Source organism: Macaca mulatta, chromosome 6 (assembly GCF_049350105.2).
Source record: "Macaca mulatta isolate MMU2019108-1 chromosome 6, T2T-MMU8v2.0, whole genome shotgun sequence".
NCBI lineage: Eukaryota > Metazoa > Chordata > Mammalia > Primates > Cercopithecidae > Macaca > Macaca mulatta.
Window position 1 is genome coordinate 150467501 of NC_133411.1, and position 13939 is coordinate 150481439.

The window sequence follows — 13939 nt, forward strand, 5'->3', positions numbered from 1 at the left end:
CTACAAAAACAGGTTTTACCAAACCAAACCAGACAATGAAATTGTCTGATTCCGTAAATCCTGGAAGCCCTGAAGCCAGATGTTCAGACACTTCCTCACCCAGGAGAGGGGATCAGGGGATATCCTTGGAGGAGGAGAGCTGGAGAGGGTCCCAAGAGTCACAGCAGTAAAGCCCAAGTCCAGAGGAGAGATACGGAGGCCTGAACTCTAAAACAGAAGCGGATTCTAGAAGGGGCTGAGAAGCCCATCAAGCTCTGCAGCAGAGCTGGCTCAAATCTCTAACCCTGCGTGGGAGCAGGACTGCGTGTCCCACAAGTGTCCAGCTGTGGTTATCCCTCAGTCATGTAAGGAAATCTGTTCTCCATTAAGTGCATCTGTTCCTGTACTTCTGGGTTCTGTTGTCTTTTCCTTTCATTTTTCAGTAAAGTTTTGGGATTAAAAAAAAATTCTATCCTATCCTTTTTTCCCCCTAATTCATTCCATCTACAAATATTTTGTATGTATCTCAGAAAGATAAAGACTTTTTTTTTTTGAAAAACAACATAACCACAATACAATTATCCCACCTGAAAAAATTAACAGAGCAAAGAAATCAAAGAGCCTTAGAGAGCAGTATGCAGGTAGTGACCTGTCCAGCTCAAGACCTGGAAAGACTGAGTAAAATGCTGGCAAGACTATAAGCCACTACAGACTTCTGGATGGCAATTTGGCAGCAAATATAAAAAATTTTAGGCCGGGCGCAGTGGCTCACGCTTGTAATCCCAGCACCTTGGGAGGCAAAGGCTGGCAGATCACGAGATAAGGAAATCGAGACCATCCTGGCTAACACAGTGAAACCCCGTCTCTACTAAAAATACAAAAAAATTAGCCAGGCGTGGTGGTGGGCGCCTGTAGTCCCAGCTACTCAGGAGGCTGAGACAGGAGAATGGCGTGAACCCGGGAGGCGGAGCTTGCAGTGAGCCTAGATCACGCCACCGCACTCTAGCCTGGGTGACAAAGCGAGACTCCATCTCAAAAAAAAAAAAAAAAAAAAAATTTAGGCCAGGCTTAGTGGCTCACGCCTATAATCCCAGCACTTTGGAAGGCCAGGGCGGGAATTTGAGCCCAGGAGTTTAAGACCAGCCTGGGCAACAAGGCAAGACTCGTCTCTACAAAAAAAAAAAAAATTAGCCAGGTGTGGTGGTGCACACCTATGATCCCAGCTACTCAAGACGCTGAGGCAGGAGGATCACTTGAACCTAGGAGTTCAAGATTGCAGTGAGCTATAATCATGCCACTATACTCCAGCTTGGGTGACAGAACGAGACCTTGTCTCAAAAAAAAAAAAAAAAAATTAGTGCACACAGCCTTTGACCTAGCAGCAACCATTCTACTATCTAACCCATTCAAACAAGAATGCAAAGATGTATATGTAAGGGGGTTCATTGCCACATTATTACTGTAATACCAAAAAAATGGAAAATAATCCATCTACACAACAGATTATTATACAGCTGATAAAATACTGAGGCAGATCTATATTAGCTAACTGGAACCGGCCATATCATGTAAAGCAGCATATGTAGAATGACTCTATTTGTATTTATAAAAAACTAAAAACCACACAAACTGCAAATGAGTGTGTATGTGTTTGTTTATATGTACATACAGAACAGTATATTTGCAATCTATAGAAAAAGGCCTATCTAAAATAAAAACTATTAACAGTGGTTACTCCTGTGGAATGGGTCTGGGATTGTGTGAAAGCAAACAACATATTTTAGTGCTGTTTTAAAATTTTACAATAAATACGTGTTATTTTTGTCATTAAAAACAGCAAAGAAAAGAGTGAGGAAATTGTAGCAGACTAAAGGAGGTAAGCCAGAGGCAATTAAGCTAATACCTTCCCACTTACTTTTTCCCTTTTAAACCTCCCCAGCAAGCCTATTGGAAGTAGGCTGAAGTCCCTGCTCCCAGACCTGCTATAGTTCTCCTCAGGACCCCTCTCCTCTGCATCAGCCTCATCAGTCCTGTCATAGGTCAGGAGGTCTGCAGGCACGTCATGAATCTGGACACTAGGTGCATGGTTCAGCATCTTCAGGTTTTCAAAGATTGTCTGGCGGATCTGGTCCAGATACTGGTTGGAAATGAGGAACAGAGAGTGAGCAGTTCCCAGTGATTCCCAGGGCATGCAATCTCCTAGTTGCCTTTTACCCCTACCATCCTGATTTTCATCTCAGTGGTATCTCTAGTTCAGGTCCCCCAATTGATAGCTGTCCCTCCCCACCAACCCCAACTGCCTCTACTTTAACCTGGACTGCCTCCTAGCCAATAACAGTGACAGTGATGACTTAGAACTTCCTTCTCCTTGGTTTTTCCTACTTCCCACATCTTTGACCTCTCCTGGGCTCCACCTTTCAGGAGAAGTTTGTGCTCAGCTTTTCTGAGCTGCTGACCTGGCGTGAGTTCTGATTCTCGATGCGAGTGCTGACATCTGGATGAAGTGTGAAGTCTGGGGCAAAGTACTCGAAGTATTCTTGGGGAGGAGAGGAGAAAGTATGGCTCAGACTGAGAAAGGCAGCTACCAAGACTTCCCAATCTTTTTCCTTCCCATCCAGAGCACCTACATAATAGCTGCCCAATCTTTTCCCTGCTCTGAGCCCAGGGGTTTAGCCTGCAGAGCTCTGAAAGTGTAAAATTTCCCATCTGCCTTCAAACCAGGTCATTCTGGAATCTGGTGAGAATGGCCTTCCTGTTATGGGGGTGTTGTGGGGTAGTCCTTACCACTATAGGGAAGCTCCTCACTAATGGCCTCTTCTACCAGCAGCGATGTCTCATATGTCCTGAAACCAACCAGCAGAGGGGAGCAGGCTGATCAAGTGGGCTGAAGGGCCCATGTGGCCATATCTGAGGGACACCCTAGCTCACACTGGACAACAGGGGAGGAAATCAGGAGGGTGCTCACCAGCAACGGGCAACATTTCGGACAGTATAACCACCACCACCCAGCACCAGTAGAGGGATATTGAAGCTCTTGACATATTCGACGCATTCCCTGTTAAAAGGAACCAGAGGAAGACGCGGAGGAGGTTATCAAAAGACAAGGTAAATAAATACCTTTAGGTATTGCCTGAAAGGAGCACAAGAAAACTATAAATGTTCCAAATCTTTAGCTGCATAGTGAAATTCATTATGTTATACCCTTAAGATTTGCATATACTTTATATGCTGTGTCTCAATAAAAATTTTAAAATAAAGCACAGTCCCACCTCTGTTCTGCTCAACACCCTCCCTGGCACCCTGCATGTTAACCAACTACTCTCATCAATGCAGGTTCTGTCAATTCTAACCTTGAAAATATAACTCATGCCCGGTGCAGTGCTCACGCCTGTAATCCTAGCACTTTGAGAGGCCGAAGCAGACGGATTGCCTGAGCTCAGGAGTTTGAGACCAACCTGGGCAACGTGGCAAAACTCAGTCTCTACTAAAAATAAAAAAATATATATATACATACATATATATATATATATGTATAGAGAGAGAGAGCCAGGTATGATGGCGCATGCCTGTAGTCCCAGCTACTCAGGAGGCTGAGGCAGGAGAATCGCTAGAACCCAGGTGGCAGAGCTTGCAGTGAGCCAAGATCGTGCCACTGCACCCCAGCCTGGGCGACAGAGCAAGACTCCATCTCAAAAAAGAAAAAAAACCATATATATGTGTGTGTGTGTTGAAATAGCTGGGTTGTGGCTGTTGTTCTTCATTGCCACCTCCTTCACCTTAGTCTGGGCACCTAACCAACACCATGGCTTCCTAACTGGTCTTCCCACTTCCATCCCCATTCCCCCATCCAAACTTTTCTCTATTCAGCAGTCAGAATAGTCACTTTCAAACACAGATTGGATCATGTCACTTTCCTGCTTAAAATCCTTCAATGGTTTCCCATCATGTTTGGAATATAATTCAAACTCCTTACCAGGGTTTAAAGGCTCTGCACAATCTCACCATGGCCAGCTTCTTGGACCTCACCTCAAACTACCTCCAGCCTGCTCCCTGCATTCTACTTCGTCAGCTCATTCCTGCTACAGCCTTTTTTTTTTTTTTTTTTTTAAAGAAACAGTGTCTCACTCTGTTGCCCAGACTGAAGTCCAGTGGCATAATCATAGCTCACTGTAACCTCAAACTCCTGGGCTCAAGTGATCCTCCTGCCTCAGCTTCCTGAGTAGCTAGGACTATAGGCATGCACCATCATGCCCAGCTGATTTTGTTTTTTATTTTCTGTAGAGATGGCTCTTGCCACGTTGCCCAGGCTGGCCTCAAACTCCCAGCCTCAGGCGATTCTCCCACCTTGGCCTCTCAAAGTGTTGGGATTATAGGTGTGTGCCATTGGGCCCAGCCCTCAGAGCCTTTTGTGGGCCTTTGTCAATGCTTGGGACAGGCTTCTCTCTGCTCCTCTTATGACTCACTCCTTCTTAGTCTCCAGGTCTCAGCTCAAATTTTACTTCTTCAGAAAAACTTTTCCAAATCATGCTATCTAAAGTAGGTCCCCCATTGTATCCTGTGTCTCAGCTTTCTTTTTTCTTTCATAGAATCTATAACAATCTATTTCATTTGATTATTTATTTTTTGTCTGTTTCCTAAACTGTGAACTCCACAGGAGACTCCTCATTCCATCCCCATGATGTGGTACGATGCCTGGAACATAATACGTACTTAATAAAAATATATTGTGAATGAATGACCATCTAGGGAACTCTGTTCAAGATGACATTTCTAGTTCAAGTACAATTTATAGCTACTTTTGATTTCCAAGAAGAGATGAGGCCCATTCCCCATCTACCCCCACCCACGTACTGAAGTCCAAGGCCACTTGAAAACCTTGCGGAGAAGAAGGAGAGCAAGTCTCACCCATGCCCTCGGATGCTGAGGTTAAAGCAGCCCAATCGATCACAGCCCAGAGAGTCAGCTCCACACTGCAAAAAGCAAAAGCCCAGGCAAGTGCAGTGAGATAACTGATCAGAACATCACAGATACCCCGTCTATCACCAACCTAAAGAACCTCCTCTTCCCTTGTCCTCTTTCCCCAAGCCCAGGCAGAACACTCCTGAGGAGGAACTGACAGTATTACCTGGAGCACAATGCACGTGGGTTGGTAGAAGTCCACTACCTGGTTGATAACCGGCTGGAAAAGGTGCTTGTAACCTGGGAGAGGGCCAAAGATGGGCACCTGGCACCCCAAGGGGATGGGGAGACAGGGAACAAAAGGAAAAAGGGGGTTGAGCGAGCATGTAGCCCAGGAAAGGGGCAACCCAAAAGAACCGAATCATTGGTCTGAAACTTCTGGAAGGGATCCCAGACTGCTATGGGCGACTGATGAAAGCCAATGACTTTTCCCAGAAAAATGCACATATACATGATATGTTGCATACAATTCCCAGGGATTCATGGTCCCTCTGAAGGCCCTTCATCCTTAAGGACACCTGGCCCCAACAGCAGACAATACGAGGCAGAAGAGGTTACTTCAAGGAGAAAAAGAAGGGGCCTAGGGAACAGAAGGAAGACTTCAGTACTTACTCTGGTCATCAATGCCATCCCGCAGGGGCACATTCAGACAGTAGTAGCGGCCACTCTCTGCCCCGACTTCATACATGTCACCTATAGGGAAGCGGGTGGTGGTAGCCACACATGGGAAGCACCCACAGCCCAGCTGTTTCAACCCCAATCTGCACTCTGGGAGCCTCTCACTGCATCTATGTAGCTTCACCATAAACTCCCTAGAGCCACTAAATCTCCTGCAGCTCGCATTCATTTGGCAAAGAGTTTTGGGGGATCTACTCTGAGCCAACTGTGTACTAGGCAGTAGGGACGCAGCAGTGAACGGAACTAATGAAATTTACGATATCCCACCAACCTTATATTCTTAGGGAGTAGGCATGAGGAGGGAGGCAATAAACAAAACAAAACAAAAAACCACAATAAACATAAATAGCAGTGAGTGTTCTGAGGGAATGAGGCTGATGTAACAGAGGAATGGGGAAGGAGGTGATTGTGACAACTGGGGTGGTCAGGAAAGGCTTCTCTGAGGAGGGGACACCTGAGATGAGACTAGAAGGCTGAGAAGGAGGCACTCATAGTAAAGAGCTGAAGGGTGCAAATGGGAAAGTAATCCCTATTCCCATACCTGTGCCAGGGAAGAAGTAATTTCCGTATTTGTGGAAGGACACCGTCATGACCCGGTCAGTGAGGTAGAAAGCTTCCTGAACCCCGTCACCATGGTGGATGTCAATATCAATGTAAAGCACCCGAGGGTGGTACCTGGAGGGAAGCCAAAGCCAGGGTCTGAGCTAGAAGTGAACCCCTGACCCACTCCTCCCAAACACCGGGTCTCGTTTTGTGAAGAGTCTGCTTCTGCCCTGGTCACCTGAAACTTAATATCACCAGTTCCCTAAAGGCAACTGGGGGCTCCAGGCTAGAGGCTAGAGGCAGGGACAGAAGAGGGATATGCAGAGAAGGCTGAAATGTGAGCAGGCAGCAGGGAATCTGCAGCAGTGGAAGAGGCAGCCTGAATAAAGCATCAAGAACTTGGGAGAAGCTAGTCAGGGAGGAGGGAGGTCAAGGTCAGGGCTGAGTCTGAGAGACCTTCTCAGCCAAGAATCCCATAACTGCCCCCATCTCCTCCTGGGCTACTTACTTGAGCAGCTCCAGGATGCCAATCACAATGTCGTTGACATAGCAGAAGCCAGAGGCCTATGGCAAGACAGTGGTCTCATAAAGAGAGGAGCAATTCCCCTACCCAGCTGCCCCCACCATCATCCTAAACACCTACCCGAGGATGGCCACTGTCTTTCCCATCAACTCCTCACTCACCTCAAACTTCTTGGCATGGTGCAGACCACCAGCCCAGTTAATGGCAATATCACAGATCTGAAAGACAAACACCCAAGTCACAGTCCTTCCTGCCCACCCTTCAAGCTGGGAGCCCAGGATCAGGGTTAAATCCCGAGTCCAGGGATCTAGAGGAAAGGAGGAACAGGACTCGGGACTATGTCACCTTGTTGTTCAGCTGGGTTGCTCCTTGCAGAGATGCGCCTGTGTAACGCGAGCAGAACTCAAAGAGCCCGGGAAACACTGGGCTGCAGGGAAGAGGAATAAGTTGGAACCCTCCTGCCTCTGTCTGGGCCCTTCCCATACCTCCCTCCCCACCCCAGATTCCTCCAATCTCCATTTTTCAAGAGCCTTCTCTCCCCCTCCTACACACCTGTGCTATCTGCAAATTTATTCAACAAATATTTTGGATCAAACCATGTACCAAGCCCTGTGCAAGGCACTGGATGGGAAGTAAAGAAGCATTTAACTGTCAGGGAATTTGTATCCTAGCTGGGGAAAGAAGCAAGCAGCTTCCAGGTACTGAAGTACAATGTTAAAAGGAAATCAGTTGAAAGAAAAGATGAGCTCTGTTTTTCTTAGTCTCAGTGTAACACATTTTAACATAATGTTCAATAATATTCTTCACAGTCACACATTTTAAAGAAAGAATTGTATACCTACATATGTGAAACGGTGATGAGATAACCCACGAAAAGCCTGTGGCACAGTATACGGTATCTGCTAAGCCTTTAATAAATGTCAGTTATAATTATTACCATTGTTATTCTTTATAAAAAGCAAAGGCTTGAAGCCAGACACAAAAGGCTACTTACTGTATGACTCCATTTATGCAACATTCTGGAAAAGGTAAAATATAAGGACAGACATCAGATCAGTACTTGGCTGGATGTAGGTTGGAGAGAAGATATTAACTACAAAAGGGTGAGTGACCTTTGTCAGGTAATGGAAATTTCCTATACCTTGATACTTTTTTTTTAAATAGAGACAGGGTCTCACTATGTTGCCCAAGCTGGTCTCGAACTCCTAGGCGTAAGTGATCCTCCTGCCTTGGCCTTCCAAAGTGTTGGGACTACAGGTGTGAGCCATCGGCGCTGGCCCTACACCTTGATATATTCTATCAAAACTCTCTGAACTCTTACACCTAAAAAAGGTTAATTTTACTGTATGCAAGTTATACCTATATAAACCTGACTTTTTAAAGAGGAAAGGCTTAGGCAATCCCTAGTTTTAGGTCTCAAAAAAAAGAAAAATAGTGCAGCTGACACATTTGACCATGTGAAAAACAGAACTGTAGGGGCTTTTCGTTTATTTGTTTTTTGAGATGGAGTCTCGCTTTGTCACCCAGGCTGGGGTGCAGTGGCCTCACCGCAGCCTCCGCCTCCTGGGTTCAAGCAAGAATTGTAGAGTTTTACAGTTTCTCGAAAGGTTTGGAAAGAATTAGAGATTAATACCTAGAAAACTAAGCAAATGAAAAAATAATGCAATTGTCAGCTCCAGGAAAAACAAAAAGCTTTAGAAGAAAATAGATTAAATCACACTACACTATTTGGCTTGATAGTAAATGAATCTTTCAGAGTTGTAATAATGTAAACATAGAATACTGATTTATTTTTAAATTATTATGAAGCTGAAAGGGGAAAGGAAGCCAACGTGATGGTGTAAGAAGACTAAATGCTCACATCCCATACTAAGAGCTTAACAGATACTACCTAAAATTGACAGATGAAGAAATAGCAATGAGACAATACAGGAGGGCAGTATGATTACAAGCACAGATTCTGGAGCCAGACTACCTAGGTTCAAATTCCAGTTCTTTAACACCTACTAATGATAGTGAGGTTGTACAAACTGTTTAACCTTTCTGTGCCTAAGTGTCCTCATCTGTAAAAGGAAACAATAATACACCCTGCTTCACAGGGGTTGTTGAGATTAAATAAGCTAATGGCTGTAAAGCACTTAGAACAGTACCTAGTATATAACAGGTATTCCCTAAGGATTACAGATTATTAATAATAGTCAATTAATATTATTATTATTTAGAAATCCAAAGGTAAATACCAGAAGACATAGGGAAAGGAGCTGAAAGTGGCTGTCACTGGGCAGAGGGATTTATGGGTGAAAGGGAGAGGTCTGGAATTTTTTTTTTTTTATTTTTGAGAGAGTCTCGCTCTGTTGCCCAGGCTGGAGTATAGTGGCATGATCTCAGCTCACTGTAACCTCTGCCTCCCGGCTTCAAGCAATTCTCCTGCCTCAGCCTCCCAGAGCAGCTGGAACTAAAGGCATGCATCACCACGCCTGGCTAATTTTTTTATTTTTAGTAGAGATAGGATTTCACCATGTTGGCCAGGCTGGTCTTGAACTCCTGACCTTAGGTGATCCACCCACCTCGGCCTCCTAAAGTGCTGGGATTACAGGCATGAGCCACCACGCCCGGCCTGGGACTGCTTTTTTATTTTTTTTCACTTAAAGGCCTGTAGTACAATTTGGCCTTTTATGTTAGAATACTTTGAAAGCAATTGGAAATTCATTAAACAGAAGAAAAATTCCTGATTCTCATCAGAAATACAGATAAGACAACTGTAACTTGTTTGACAGGAAGACTGATGCAGCATAAATAGCCCAGAGATAGTATTCTAATTAGCATTCCCTAATTGCACAAACAGCATCTACAGGACCCCAGTGTGGCTTAAGGGCTGACCCTGTATTCTCAGACCTAGAAAGTGAGCTCAGAAATAGCAGCAGGTATAGTAACAAAAAAACAAGAACCCTCCTGAGACAGCACGTGACTGAACACCAAATGAGCAGTGCAGTGTGTGCAGGACAGAGCTCTATGGGCTGGTGTGGTCAAGAAAGGTTTCATGGAGATGGTGTGCGAAGAGTGAGAAGGCCTTGAGGAGGTTGAATAGAGAACTAAGGGCATTCCAGGAAGGCATCCCGTGCAGCTAAGGTGTAGGGATAAAGTTGGAAAGGTGCCAAGGCCAGCCTAATGAGTTGGCCTCTATCCTACAGCCCTGTCATTTCTTAATGACAGAAAGATCTGTCATTAAGATCTTTCAGGAAAACAGATTAGTGGTTTAAAAACCTGGGATCTGGATCATGCACACTCCAATGGCCAGTTACGTGACTGACGCTAAGTTACCTAAATATTCTCAAACCTCAGTTTACTTATGTATAACATCAGAAAAAGGTCTATTATAATACATCTAAGGATTGGCATGAGAATTACGTGGATTTACCAGCAATCCTTGGCATAATACCTAGCAGAGTAAGCACTCAATAAATGGTAGCTATCATAAGAAACTCTACTGGATCAACAACCTGGTTTCTTCAAGAAATAAATTCAAGGGGGTGACAGAAAAGCTACAAATTAAAAGTTTTAAGAGACCTATCAACCAAAAGCATTGTGTAGACCTTGTTTAGATCCAGATTTAAACTAACTACAAAATAATTATGAGACAACTGCAGAAATTTGAATACTGATTGCATATTTGATGACATTAAGGAATCACTTAACTTTTTAGATTTGATAATGATACTTTTTCTTTTAAAAGAGTATCATTTAGCGATACATAATAAAATATTTATGGATAAAAGGATATAACATCTAGGATTTGCTTTAAAACAATCTAACATGAGGGAGTATAGATGAAGTAAGAGTGGCCATTTGCTCAGCCAGGCGCAACGGCTCATGCCTGTAATCCCAGCACTTTCGGAGGCTGAGGCTGGTGGATCACCTGAGGTCAGGAGTTCAAAACAAGCCTGACCAACGTGGTGAAACCCCATCTCTACTAAACATACAAAAATTATTTGGGCATGGTGGCAGGCACCTGTAATTCCAGCTACTCAGGAGTCTGAGGCATAAGAATCACTTGAACCTAGGAGGCGGAGGTTGCAGTGAGTCAAGACTACACCACTGCACTCCAGCCTGGGCTACAGAGTGAGACTCTGTCTCAAAAAAAAAAAAAAAAAAGAGTGGCCATTTGCTCATAAGTGTTGAAGCTAGGTGACGGATGGGAAGTCACTGCACTACTTCACTTTCTGAAATTTTTGAAATTTTCCCTAATAGAAAGCTTAAAAACAAAAATAAGTAGAATTGAGGAACTGGTGGCTATGATGTTTACTATTTTTTCATGGATGTAGAGGAGAGTGTAAGCAAAGATCATGGCTTATCTTTGTTGTCCACTCCTTTCCCCACAGGGTCTAATCCTGACTCTTCTATGGATGATACCAGCTCAATGTAAACCTAACGATATCAAACCACTCCTTTGTTGTTTTTTTGTTTTCTTAACTGCCCATAGCCCTCTTATGATCAGGACTTTTTAAAAAACTTTGATAGCTTCCCTCTACTCTAGGAGTAAAAACCCTAATTCATAATAGAGCTGTTTACTTTAAAAAGGCCCTATTTCTTTAGCCTCAATTCAGTTCACCTCCTCTTCATATTCTGCACTTGGCCTTTTTTCTGTTCCTCAAATGAGTCATACTCAATCCTACCACGGACCCTTAGCACTTGTCCCTACTGCCTGCTATACTCCTCCCCTCACCCTTCAACCACCTTTCATCTCACTACTTCTACTCTTTTTTCAGATCTCAGCTCAATCTTTACTTCCTCTAGGAAGGCCCCACCGACCAGCCACTACACCAAGCTAAACAATTCTCCACATATATACTCTCATAATCTGTCATATACCTCCTCTTCATAAGACTTAGCAAAAATACAGTATTAAAATTTTGGTTTTGTTCATCACTGCATTCCCAGCACTTAGCACAGGGCCTGGCCTAGAACAAGTGACCAGTAAATATTTATTGAATAAACAAGTAAGTGAATTATGATTCATTGACAAGTAGGCCCCCCTTGAGATCTTCCCACTGCTGCCAAAAGACCTCACTGAAGGGCTTGGCATTAAACTATTAGACATCAAAAGTCCCAGTCCTCCCTCACCAGTCATCGCCTACGTTGAAGGCATTAAGACTCTTGGTGAAGCCTTGCATATTGGTGGGGCTGACTCTCTGCAGGAAGTCAATGTAGTCCTCGGAGTGGAAGCGGCACATGTCATGCTGGGAGGCCTGGTATGGCTTGAAGACCTCGGGATGGAGACACAAGATGAACCTAGCCAGGGTCAGCCCCACTCCACAGGCTCAGACCACCCATACTGAACCCAGCCCTGGAGACTATATGAAGCCAAATATAGCATTCCCCTCATCCCACAATCCTTAAGTCAATAGAGAGACTCCAATTAACCAGGTGAGTTATTACGAATGAGCCCCCTGAAGACCATTTCTTTTCCTTTCCACCTCCAGCTCAGCCTATTGTACCTTCTCAACTTTGAGCCCTGATCCACCTGCCCTGTTCCTTGGATCTCCTATTCCCAGTTCTCTCCACGCTCATCTCCTCCCCCAAGCTCTGATTCTGTCCTCTTTCCTCCAGATTCTTCTTTCTGGAGTCAAATATATGGCATATATGTCAACTTTCTAATTAAAATCAGAAGTTTACTATCTTTGGAAGGTCGGGGGGATGTGTCACATCTCTTTGAAAACTGGACAAATTTTCTCCCAGAAAATGCACACAGGTACATATAGGCAAACAATCTCAAGGGATAAAGATTCCTGCACTAACATCACCTCAGTCTTTTCTATGACCAATCTATTTGTCTGTGCCTGGGCACAAGCAATGAACATTCATTCATATTGTTCACTAGCTTCCCTAGCAACACATAAAGCCTGGGCTTAGCTGTTTTGTCTTATTTTTTCTTTTGAGACAAGGTCCTCCCTGTCAACTCAGGCTGCTGATCATAGCTCACTGTAACTTCAAACTCCTGGGCCCAAGCCATCCTCTCGCCTCAGCCTCCCAAGTAGTTGGGACTACAGGCACACCCACCACACATGGCTACTTTTTTTATTTTTTATTTTTGTAGAGATGTGGGTCCCACTGTGGCCCAAGCTGGTCTCCAACTCCTGGCCTCAAGCGATCCTCCCATTTCAGCCTCCCAAAGTGCTGGGATTACAGGCATGGGCCACTACACCTGGCCTGGCTTAACTGTTACTATGCCATATCACAGCCATAAATTCCAAGCTGGGAAGACAGCATGTGTATGTCTGGGAGATGAAAAACTGGATAGCGATTAAGTAGAACCATGTAGAGGTATTCCGGGCTGAAAAAGGAATACCTAAGATATCTCCTCTCTTCCACACGCACATACACATTTAGAAACACGGTAGTATCGTCCCACCCTGGAGCCCCAGCTCCTTGGAGGTAAAAAAAAGGTGGCAAAAGAGGAGTGGGAACTGAGGGTAAACCTTACACCCTGATACAGTGATATCCGCTCCCCTAAACCTAATTCCTGAGGCCAAGGCCCTATCCACACTCTAAAATGCAGAGGAGGAACACTCCTTCTGTCTTCAAACCAGCCCCCACATCACCTTAACCCTAGGCCAAGGGCTAGGGTGCCTACAGTCAGAGGGTGGCCGACCTGAGCTGAGAAAGTACTTTCCATTAAGCAGAGGACGCCACCTCCAACACCCGGCACTTTCAAGATACTCCGGTGTCTTCTATCCAGCTCCCCGCTACTCTAGGGGCTGGTCGCACTTGATGCACTCAGTCCAGCCCACCTATCCCTTCCGCCACAGCTCGCCCCACCCCCCCCCAACCCCCGGCCGAGGCGGCGAAACTCACGATCATCTTCTTATAGAGACCGTAATGCAGGACCAGGCTATGGGTCAATGCCAAGCGATGGGGCTTCATAGGGTGTCCAGCTCCTGGGGGTGGGGAGAAAAGAGTTCGTCAGCTCTCACCCCTGGAGTTGCAACCCCCGCCTCAAAACCTCCGCGTCCCAACCCTCATGCATAGCCCTGTTTCCTCACCGTAGTGGAAGTTGCCCACGTCGGGGTCGTAGAAATAGGCCACGGTCTTGGCCATGGTGCCGGCGGGAGCAGGCCCCGCGCCTCCGCCGCCCGCCGCCCGCCGCCCGCGGCCCGCCACCCGCCACCCGCCGCCAACCCCGCCCCAGCCGTGCGTGCTGCGCAAGCACGTAGCCTGCCTCTGCGGAACTGGGCGTTGCGGTCCCGCCTCCAGCCACAC

At 45.4% G+C, this 13939-nt stretch overlaps 1 protein-coding gene across 5 annotated transcripts in view; it reads right to left on the minus strand.

Annotated features, from left to right (window-relative positions):
• The window catches only part of HDAC3 (histone deacetylase 3), a 17435-nt gene extending 3554 nt beyond the window's left edge, over positions 1-13881 (minus strand). The window contains exons 1-14 of one of the 5 annotated variants that reach the window (XM_028849188.2): positions 13723-13881; positions 13535-13617; positions 11804-11946; positions 7028-7109; positions 6844-6900; positions 6668-6723; positions 6158-6291; positions 5551-5631; positions 5105-5178; positions 4885-4949; positions 2945-3034; positions 2764-2822; positions 2436-2515; positions 1895-2116 (exon numbers count right to left, since the gene is read on the minus strand). In XM_028849188.2, the coding sequence (XP_028705021.1) occupies positions 1895-2116; positions 2436-2515; positions 2764-2822; positions 2945-3034; positions 4885-4949; positions 5105-5178; positions 5551-5631; positions 6158-6291; positions 6668-6723; positions 6844-6900; positions 7028-7109; positions 11804-11946; positions 13535-13617; positions 13723-13777 (1281 nt within the window). In that variant the 5' untranslated portion in view covers positions 13778-13881. 5 annotated transcript variants of the gene reach the window in all.
• Between the last annotated feature and the right edge of the window lie 58 nt (positions 13882-13939).